This window comes from Trachymyrmex septentrionalis, unplaced genomic scaffold, assembly GCF_001594115.1.
Source record: "Trachymyrmex septentrionalis isolate Tsep2-gDNA-1 unplaced genomic scaffold, Tsep1.0 scaffold7, whole genome shotgun sequence".
NCBI lineage: Eukaryota > Metazoa > Arthropoda > Insecta > Hymenoptera > Formicidae > Trachymyrmex > Trachymyrmex septentrionalis.
The window spans coordinates 907,709-918,393 of record NW_017305884.1 but is presented as its reverse complement, the minus strand read 5'-3'; the positions used below and the strand labels follow the sequence as shown (position 1 = coordinate 918,393).

The 10,685-nt window shown below is 35.2% G+C and overlaps 1 protein-coding gene across 1 annotated transcript in view; it reads left to right on the top strand.

Moving 5' to 3' along the window:
• LOC108753597 (neogenin-like) overlaps positions 1 to 10,685 on the top strand; it is a 15,642-nt gene that overhangs the window by 3,573 nt on the left and 1,384 nt on the right. The window contains exons 2-25 of the mRNA XM_018495326.1: positions 1,206 to 1,371; positions 1,504 to 1,643; positions 2,039 to 2,206; positions 2,295 to 2,417; positions 2,493 to 2,655; positions 3,056 to 3,183; positions 3,265 to 3,424; positions 3,527 to 3,642; positions 3,914 to 4,325; positions 4,943 to 5,219; positions 5,308 to 5,514; positions 5,592 to 5,901; positions 5,972 to 6,130; positions 6,223 to 6,428; positions 7,770 to 7,925; positions 7,998 to 8,160; positions 8,218 to 8,412; positions 8,645 to 8,677; positions 8,873 to 9,002; positions 9,099 to 9,334; positions 9,626 to 9,730; positions 9,922 to 10,130; positions 10,209 to 10,416; positions 10,610 to 10,685. The exon at positions 10,610 to 10,685 is cut by the window's right edge and continues 17 nt beyond it. Of these exons, the coding sequence (XP_018350828.1) occupies positions 1,206 to 1,371; positions 1,504 to 1,643; positions 2,039 to 2,206; positions 2,295 to 2,417; positions 2,493 to 2,655; positions 3,056 to 3,183; positions 3,265 to 3,424; positions 3,527 to 3,642; positions 3,914 to 4,325; positions 4,943 to 5,219; positions 5,308 to 5,514; positions 5,592 to 5,901; positions 5,972 to 6,130; positions 6,223 to 6,428; positions 7,770 to 7,925; positions 7,998 to 8,160; positions 8,218 to 8,412; positions 8,645 to 8,677; positions 8,873 to 9,002; positions 9,099 to 9,334; positions 9,626 to 9,730; positions 9,922 to 10,130; positions 10,209 to 10,416; positions 10,610 to 10,685 (4,246 nt within the window). The remainder of the gene's footprint in view (positions 1 to 1,205; positions 1,372 to 1,503; positions 1,644 to 2,038; positions 2,207 to 2,294; positions 2,418 to 2,492; positions 2,656 to 3,055; positions 3,184 to 3,264; positions 3,425 to 3,526; positions 3,643 to 3,913; positions 4,326 to 4,942; positions 5,220 to 5,307; positions 5,515 to 5,591; positions 5,902 to 5,971; positions 6,131 to 6,222; positions 6,429 to 7,769; positions 7,926 to 7,997; positions 8,161 to 8,217; positions 8,413 to 8,644; positions 8,678 to 8,872; positions 9,003 to 9,098; positions 9,335 to 9,625; positions 9,731 to 9,921; positions 10,131 to 10,208; positions 10,417 to 10,609) is intronic.

The following is a 10,685-nucleotide window of genomic DNA, read 5'->3' as shown; positions in this document are numbered from 1 at the left end:
AATTTTCAGTCTCTTCGAGTGAGATTTCACTCCACGAGATTTAGAGAGTGACTAGGCTGTTGATTACCGAAGGAATCTACCACTGGTATGATCCAGCCTCTCGGCGTGTACTATTTCTGGCTGTACAAGCAATTTATACGGCATATGTCCCTTGAAATATGCGATGGAATTTGGAAGCAAAACAGTTACTTCAAATTGTGAGCGTTTTGTTCATTTTGAACTCCATGCGCCCATATTTCGTGACATGATACCTTCTACAGGGCTACTTAGATGAGCGGCTGGAATCATTCAAAACCTCGACGCAAATTTGTTTTTTATTTGACAAGTTTTTCATCGGCTCACATCCTAACTAAGCAATCTTCCGATTTTAAATGTGCATATTGCAAACAATGTTATTGTTTTAAGCACCGCTTGCTTGATATAACTTATGCATTAATTGTACACATTTGAATTAATAAAAAAAACATTACAATCAATTAAGAAATGTATTAATTTCTATTCTCTAGGATGTACGTCATATTTCATTGTTTATTGTTATTTTTTGTAATTGTAATTCTTATTAAATAAACATTTGATTCTATGCGGCAATTTACTAAGGTCTAGGCTTATAAAGTAGTAGTTATACAGTAGTAGTTATATAGTAATAGTTATACAGTAATATTGACGCTTCACCTTGCTTAAGGTGCTTCAATTTGCATTATCTGGTTATAAATTTCGTATCTTGCATGCCAATAAGGCTTATTATTATTATTAAGTAAACACACAAATCCAGATGCATAAAAACTCGCTTTGAACTAATGGCCATTCTCATGCGAGTTTGAGAATGCAGTGATGCCCTGACAATAAACTTTGTAGACTTCACAGGCAGTCTTTCCTGGTCTTACCTTTCAAAAAATTTGGTAATACGCGTTGGTATAGCAAATGGACTTCACGTCATGCAATGGTATCACTCATTGAAGGGTACTCTATCAGATGATCACAAAATCATCATCTAACTTTTTGACCATTATGTGACAGTCCCTTGTGAGAAGTATAGGTATTTCTTCAGGGTAGTCACGATTCTGATTTGAAAGCGCAAATCGCTCTATCTGACAAATTAAATTTCAATTCACGGAAATGGTAGAGATTTTTTCATTGTGGGATCTTATTATACGGCGAAAAATGTCATTTTCTCCGTTAATTAATTTTTTTTTCTCTGTTCACAGTCAATGCGGGAGGTTTGGACTTTACCATCGAGCCGCGGGATGTGGTGGTGGAACAGGGAGGTTCTGCGAGCCTGGACTGCGAGGCAAAGAGTGTCCTCGGGACACCGAATATACAATGGCGCACGGATGACGGACAGCCAATCACTTTTATCGGGGACAGTTATCGGTAATACGTGATGCGCCTCTTTTTTACGAAAGATTCCCTGTTGACGTTTTTGCGCACTACTCGAATTTCCCCATGACGTTTTTGCGCACTACTCGAATTCTGACGAAACAATTCTCAATTTTCTTTTTATAGATCACAGCTAGCAAATGGATCCTTGTACATAAATAGCGTATACGCTGGTAGTACAGAACTAATTGGAAGTTATCAGTGCTTAGCATCCATAGACAACGTCGGAGCGATTGTCTCTCGGACAGCCACAATCAAACTAGCAAGTTGGTATTCAAGTTTTTCAGATTCCTAGCGTATAGCACGTGCTTGAAGATTCCCCGAAAAAGATAATGCTTGATGCCGTTCTTTTCTATCAAAATGAAATAATTTTCAAAAGTGGGAAGTAACTCCTTACTTAAATTCGTTATGTAATGAGTAAAGGAGCTGCTTCTTTCAATGATTAGTAGTGGTAACGATTTGGTACACGGATAGGGATTGAAATAAGTAGAAATGAATTCGTGTAGTCATTGCCGAATCCAAATCCATTTTACAATGTATTTTAAGATGATTACAATTGCGCAACAGAGGAGAGAAGGAATAATTTTTTTTATTCTGAAAAATGATAACATTTATGCATCATTTATACATATATAAATATGACATTGGACTTTCTTTAAAGGTCTGCCCGGCTTCGAAAGAGAACCTCAAGACACCATGGTTTATGCGGGACAGATTGCATATTTGAGTTGTGCGCTACCGGCTTCCTCGAGTTTGTTAAAAATACAATGGTTAAAAAACGAACATCCTTTAGTACTTGATGAAAGTCGAATGACAATCCTGCCTTCAGGTACAATGGACGTCTACGGTTAATTAAGATTTTCTAGCATATTAATTATCGTCATTAATATTTAGTTTATTTTATTGATTCTCAACAGGCGCGTTGGAAATCGACAATGTTCAGTATCACGATGTGGGATCGTACAGATGTAATGCTAGTGGCTACGGTCAATACAGACTGAGTAATAAAGCACAATTAGGATTATTATCTAGTGATATTGGTAAGCCTAATAGCTAAATAACAAATGAATTAAACTCAACACAATCAAATTCACGAGTATCTTTTGATCGTACAGATGAGGGTTCTAGTGCTCCAGTATTCGTTGCACAACCCTTGCAACAAATAGTTACCGAAGGATCCGATGTGACCTTGGAATGCGCTGCCAACGGCTATCCGAAACCGTCGATTTTTTGGCTTAAAGACGGCGTCGCTCTTGATTCGACGTCGCAAAACTCTAGGTACATAGAATAGAATATTTTATTCACTTCAACAAATATAGTTAAGAAGGAAACTTGATTTACAAGAAATGCCTTAGCCTCATATATCCTTTCACACTATCCACGCACTCCTACTTATACATCTAATTACATAACATTTTCTCTAAAACTCCTTAACTCCTTTCCTCTTCTAACTTTACTATCTATCTACAGTCTACCACCTCCTTAGAGTCCTATATTATCAGCAAAATGGGGCGCTTGCTGATTGGCTGATAGCGGCCACCAATATATATCCCCTCTCACATTCCTCTAACCAGTAGAGAGAGAGTAACTTACTCTCTAGAGTGCGTTCAACCTAATTCATTATTAGAATGCCAACGAATCTGAATATCGTATTTACGAAAAATATATCTTTTCCAAGATATCACAAAGTCGCAGCCTCTAGTCTCGTGATCACGAATGTCAGAGAATCGGATCACGGTTCGTACCAATGTCGCGCGGAAAATATGGTCGACTCTCTGGACGCAGTTGCCGAATTAATCGTACAAGGTATATTTACAATGCACGATTTTAATTATTACTCTGCAGTGATATTAAAGTACAACACTTCAATTGAATTTAAACCCTCAGTTCCACCGAAGTTTATAAAGAAGCCAGAGGATAAAATAGCGAATGAAAGTCAAGATCTAGAATTCGAATGCGAAATCTATGGAAAACCAGAACCAAAAATTACTTGGCTTAAAAATGGCGAGCGTATTACATTAAGTGCATATTGGCAAATTGTCAATGGGTGTGTGTTTAGAAGATTTTATGTCGTTAAAGAAATTCTATGAAATCATGTGTTATTCGTGTTTAATAAGTTATTTTTAAATTGTAATATTTCTATTTCTAGATACAATCTGAGAATTAATGGACTATTACCCATAGATGCTGGAATTTTCCAGTGCATGGGAGTGAATCCTGCTGGTAGTGTTCAAGCCTCAGCACGTCTCACAATCAACCAGCCCAGTGAGTCTCACGAGATAAAGTATAGATAAAACTTTTTCAAATGCATACGTTCTCTTTTGTTAATATTTTTTATTTAAATATTTAATTATATATTTATTTATTGATTAATAAATACCAAAGTTTTTTTATTTTGTTTCTTTATATTTATCTTATATATCTTTTTTAATTTTTTTTTATTTTTAAGTTTATTTGTGTTTGGAATTTTAATTGTATCTTTATTTCTTTCCCATGTTCCTCGTTAATTAACTGTTCTGCATGCTAACATATGCAGAGAGAACGAATCTCTATAGGACAACTCCCAAGACAGTTCCTAAGAAAAAATTATTATTACACCGACAGTTGTATAATAAAACGTGGCAACATCCCAGTACTCTCTTAGGACACACGTTCTCGTCGAATATGCCAAGTCCTCCACTTTCGATAAGTCCTTCTGATGATCCTGCGGATCTTCTTCCGAACTCGTTTAAGTATCCTAATCCCCTTTACGATCCAAACTCCCATTTTGTAGATGATACAGATACCTTAGAAGCGTTCGACGGAGGTGGCATACCCTCTCCACCGAGGAACCTAAGTCTTGTCATCGTTACCGCGAGATTCGTTACGCTACGCTGGCAAGAGCCAGAAAATGCAAACAGCGACGCTCTCAATTATTTCGTATATTATAAACAGGAAGGGGCCATGAGGTAATTATTCTACGAAGAAAGAAGAACATATGGGATGTCCTAGAATATTTGGGACAATGCTTGTGTGCAAATAAGGCGAACTGAATCGAAAAGTCCTCTACTATTTTTTAATTTTCGCAATAGTTAACGAGATATTGGGCGATATTCACAGTCCGTTCTTATTTTAAAACTGTTTTACATAATGTCTTAAGACGTCCTAAGATGTCCTAATACGGCCCTCTGATTAGTTCGTGACTTCTTAAGACTGTATGTAAGATGATCTTGAATATAAAATCTGATTATGAATACGGCCATTAATTTCTAAAGTTCATTGAACAAGCACGCATTCGTTCATATACGTCCATTGGTCATGTTTGCAAATTGTTTTACTATACTTATTATTAGCAGTAATATTATGCATGACGAAAAAAAACTCTGCACTAGGCAGTCATATATCTTGCCGCACATTTGCATTGACGGAAAGCCGAGCGGATAGTGTGAATAAGCGCTACAAAATTACAAAATGATAGAGAACTTTTCGATTCAGTTTAATCTACTCTATCTGCATACGAACAATGTCCCAAATATTCTGAGACATCCGTATGTGAGTATAGAATGACCGTCATATATTCGCATAGGGAGAGAGTTGCTAACTCGCTGCAGAAACTAGAAGCCATGATACGCGGTTTGCAACCGGGTATGACGTATCAATTCCATGTAGTTGCGCAAAATTCTCGGGGAACCAGTGCTCCTAGTGAAGTATTACAAGTTACAACGCTAATAGAGGCCAATGTTCCTGGATTTCCAATGAACCTGGAAGGTCAACCAACAAGTAGCATGAGTATTACCTTATCGTGGGAGGAGCCCCAAGTTATTAACGGTCGAATATCTAAATATATAATTACATTTATGGAGGTATATAAACTTTTTCTGCAAGTAGTGATGTCAAAGTAACAATATCAAACGTTATTGCTTATTCACTGTATGATTTCATCATATTTAGGGCGATGGTGAGGAAATAACGCGTGAAACTACCAGTACAACATATGAATTGGTAGATCTTGTGCCTTATACGGAATACAGTATTAGAGTTCAAGCAGTCAACGAAAATGGCCCGGGTGCATTTAGTAAGGATATCGTTATACGGACTTACAGCGCACAACCGACGCAACCACCACATAACGTTACTTTAGAAGCAGCTAGTTCAACGGTATCTGAATACATTATAAACAATTTAAATTAATACAGTGCCGATTATTCAAGGAGCTTAACTAAATGTTTTTTTAGAGTATTATCATAAGATGGGAACCTCCACTCGAGGGACAGAATGGGATCATCACAGGTTATAGAATACGCTACCGTAGATATCCGCACGATTCTCGATCTGGGGATCGACGATCCCCGATCACGGTAACAACTGAAGGAAATCAACGTTTGTACGTGCTCACTGGGCTCGAGAAGCACGTTGTGTATCAAGTCCGCATATGTGCCTTCAACGTCAATGGAACTGGGCCTTGGACAGAATGGACGAAAATAGAGACATACGAGAACGATTTGGATGAGACGAAGGTACCTAATGCACCCAGTAATCTGAGAGGTAGGAATCCATGTGCAAAATAAAATAATATTTTAATTATTGATTTGTTATAAACTTCGCATTATTACAGCAAATGCTATGGCGGATTCTATATTAGTATCATGGCATCCCCCGAAAGATCAAAGCATCAAAGTGAGAAAGTATAAATTAGGCTGGGGCAAAGGTTATCCTGATGTCGAGATACAAGTTCTTGATGGAAAACAACGTTCTTATGCTATTAAGCCTATAGGTAAAATGAATGCGACAAACCTTTACCTCTGCAATATTTTTAATTTAATTTAATTTTTATTAATTTCCCGTTTTCTTTGGCCATTATATTAGAACCAACATCGGAGTATGTAATATCTCTAAGAGCAACGAATAATGTTGGTGATGGTCAACCAGCATACGCAAACGTAAGGACTCCTGAACGTTTTGTATCTGAATCTGCAGTGCCTTTAATACCACCCGTTGGCCTTAAAGCTATCGTGCTATCGGCTTCTACTGTTGTGTTGTATTGGACAGACACGACTTTATCGAAAAGTCAAGTACGTTTGTATTTTATATATATATATATATATATATATACATACAAGATTTAACAGAGCGATCGTATCAGGCTAATTTCTCAAAAAATACACATTTTCTTGAAAAATGTTTTAGACAAAAATTGTAAGGTTTTGAGTGGCATATTTTATGGTAGTATGAGTATGATCATAATATTGTTGTCAAGATCACGTAAAGTTCACCTTGAAACTTTTTAACAGGCATTATTATTTTTTATCGCGTATTCTTGTAGCTGACTTCAAAAACTTTTTAAAAACTAATATGAAGTTATTTTTCATTAAAAACTTTTTAAGTTAAGACTTGAAAGTTACAGTACCACTGGTATTAGAATATTCTACAAGATATTCGACTGATGGCTAAAACCTTATAAATATTGCGAGAAATTTAAAATACCTATTACGGTCGAAACTGGATCTTCATTGCTTAAAATAATTTAATCTTGAATTATTAATATACACTATATATGTACTTGCATATATACCATATTATAGTCTCAAACTAAAATAGTTTTAATTGCATTTATAAGTCCGGAAAAACAATTTGGCACGCAGTTTTAAAAGACTACAATATAGTATATATGCAAGTACATATATAGTGTATATTAGTAATTCAAGATTGAATTATTTTAAGCAATGAAGATCCTCGTATTAATTGTGTTTCTCACATATGCGATCTAAAATAAAGATTCTTAATATTGCTTATAAATGTTGTTCATAGTTACGATTTTAACAATATATGTAAAAACCCTTAGAGATTGTTTCTCTTATTTTTATTTTTAGTGTAAATGTAACAATAACAAAGACTAAAAATTTTGCACTAAAAATGAAAATAAGAGGAACTACTTTCAATAGCTTTGATCTTGCCAAATGTTATGTAGGTTATGATCCTGAACAATATTTAAGAGATTTTGGCCATCGATCAGACACCTTGGATAATGCTAACGCCAGTGATATTATAACTTTCAAGCCTCATAATAAAAGTATTTAATACAAAAAAATTTTATTATAGTATTTTGAAGAGCTCTTAGGTAGGCTACAAAAATATGTAATAAAAAATAGAGATTTTTATTTTAAAAAATCGATGTAACTTTGATCTGATCTTGGCGACGCCACTCAAAGTCAAACTCGTATCACCAGTAAATAGATCTTTTGAAACCCTACAACTTTTATCTGAAACACTTTCCTAAAAATGCTCAGTTTTTGAAATATTTTGCTGCCCTTGTACATTTTATATATAAATCAATATTGTAAAACCTCGTAAGATAACGCATGTAAAGTAAAAATTAAGCAGGAAATATCTCTAGTAAGAACATTTATTTTTAGTATATCACCGATAGTCGATACTACGTGGTGCGTTATACATTCTACCATCACAGCAGCAACCCACGATACAGATATTATAATGCTACCGATCTCAACTGTATGATTCACGACTTAAAACCTAATACGCAGTATGAGTTTACAGTTAAATTGGTCAAGGTATGAGACACGTGGATTATACAGTTTAAGGAAACATCGAAAAAGACTTGTTCTATAGCATAATTTTCACAGGGTAAACGAAACTCACCGTGGAGTATGGTTGTTCTAAATCAAACTCAAGAGGCTGCACCTAGTACGGCACCTAGGGATCTTATTATTCAAACCATCGAAGATCGTCCAACCTCTGTTCTATTGCGATGGCAACCTCCTAAACAACCCAACGGACAAATCACAGGTTGATGATTTAAATTTGAAAAATGGAATGTATTTACTAAATTCAATTGATTTTTAGGATATCTCATAATTTATTCCACTGATAACACGAAATGGGATCGTGATTGGCTGGTTGAAGGTGTCATCGGAGACAAAGTGGATGCCGTTGTGAAGGGTTTGCATCCTAATGTGATATATTATTTTAAGATCCAAGCTCGTAACTCCAAAGGATATGGACCATTCTCTACGACGGTTTCATTTAAAACGCCGCCAAGTAAATAATTTGATTTTTATTTATCGATGTTAATTAATGTTAAATTTGATTATTATGTTTATACAATGTAATATATATATGTATATGTATATACACGGGATAATACCTGTATTAATTTAATTGTATACGAATGCGTAGCATGTATGTATTTTTTCCGTTTTATTTTGCACTGTATTGTCCGTTCACATATCAATATGTTAATTATTATGTTTATTTTTTATTCCTGTAATAGACAATGGCATGGATGATGAATTGCATGGTCGAGGTAAGATATCATCCCTATCGTCCCAATTTTTCTCTTCTATCATTTTAATTATGCATGTCTTTAAGCATGTTTTATTGTAAAACTTATAATTAAATCTTTTTTAATATTAAATAAATAATCTTTATTTTTGAAAAATAAAATATAGGATGACTTTCAAGTTTTAATTTAGCAAAAAAATTAATTTTATTTTTCCAGATGGACGAAGTTTCTCTAATCTATTGATTTATATCATAGTCGGTCTTTCGATCGTCTTTGTCACTGCTATATCAGTAGTGATTGTAGTGTGCTGTAAATGTAATCCAAGTTCGCCAGATCGCAAGAAAGGGTATGTATATTTCTAATCGTACGACATAATGCATCAGTACATAATGCAGCAATACATCAAGCATCAATACATCAATATATGTTTTATGGATTTTAGATACATGAAAGATTCATCAACTCAGAAAACAAATATTAAGCCACCGGATTTGTGGATTCATCACGATCAAATGGAGCTAAAGGCACTTGAAAAATCTTCGTTAAATGGCGAAGCCTCCACCAGTGGCGTCACCAGTAATACATTACCTAGATCGGGCAATCAGGAATACAATCAAGATAATATACATGGAAATTCCAGTTCGCTGGATAAACGTACTTACGTGCCAAGTTATATGGGTAAGTCGTGTAAACTTACGAGGAATATGTTGCTGCATTATGACAAATCAAACATCACAGAAAATATTCCAATTACATCACAAAGCACAACAGTCTCGTTTAATTCCACAAGCAAGAATAATTCCTTTGTTATAACACGGTTTTGATAATTTTACTTTTAAATTAAATATTTATATTTCATGCACAATTATTTAAGAAAAAAAAGATATTTTAGAAAGGGAGATTTTATACATTTGATTTATAGTTTTTCTGATTTTGTTATTTGGTTGCTTCTTATTTATTTTCTGTCAGGTAACACTGATGAGAAGTGCTCGACCCTGAGCAGGCAGCACAGTCGTGGAAGCCACAAATCTAAATTAATTACACTCCCCATTGACAGTGCACCTTTGCATCAGCGTAAGTAGTAGGGTTATCACTCGTACTAGTGCACAATACCTGTATGATGTGTATCTTTTTGTATATTGGGAGCGATCACCATTTAAATATTATTTTACAACAAAGTAAACGTGCAAACAATGAAATGCATAATCTTTATCAGTGGTCACTGTAGTTTCATTGTAGACATCGAAGTTTCTAATTTGTTACAGCCATAGCCACGGCTACGCCGATTGTGAACAGCAGCATGTCGCAGCCGACCATCCACACTTCATGCAGCGATACATCGTCGGTGAGACAGAATTATCCTCGAACCGTCGCGCAATACAGCTTAAATCGCGCACACGTTACGTTGGAACCAACTCCTGAATCCAGCCCGGATTCTTGCATACCTAGTTCATATGAGCCATTACAGAATCAGGTAAGATTTCAAATATGCATGCATAAATCGTTTATTTGCACTTAGTGAGAATTGTGTTTTACTCTCTTATTACTTTAGTTATCATATGGTACGAGTGGACAGTCGTACAGTGGAAACACTCAATACGCCTCCGGTCATTATGGCAACAACACTCAACCGGTGAGCAGCGCCGTTGGGGAGAACAACACAAGTAAACGATTGCAAGGGCATCCTCTGAAAAGCTTCAGCGTACCAGCTCCTCCGCCGCAGAGTGCTCCTTCAACACCAGCGCAGCAGAAGCATGGTGGTTAGTATCATATTGATTATATAATTCACTTTAAAATAATCTTTCTTTTTTTTTTACAATTTTAACTTCAAATTTCTCAAAATTGTTGATGTAAGAAAATTTTAGAAGTTGAAAACTTACAAAGAAAAATTTTTTCCTAAATATACTGTTAATTTATTAAAACGCTAACAATTATTATTTTCTATAATTATAGTGTCACATGTGACAGTAAGGCCAACAATGTCCGGGAGTCCGTATAAGAAATCACAAGGTTCATCGTCACAATTAAC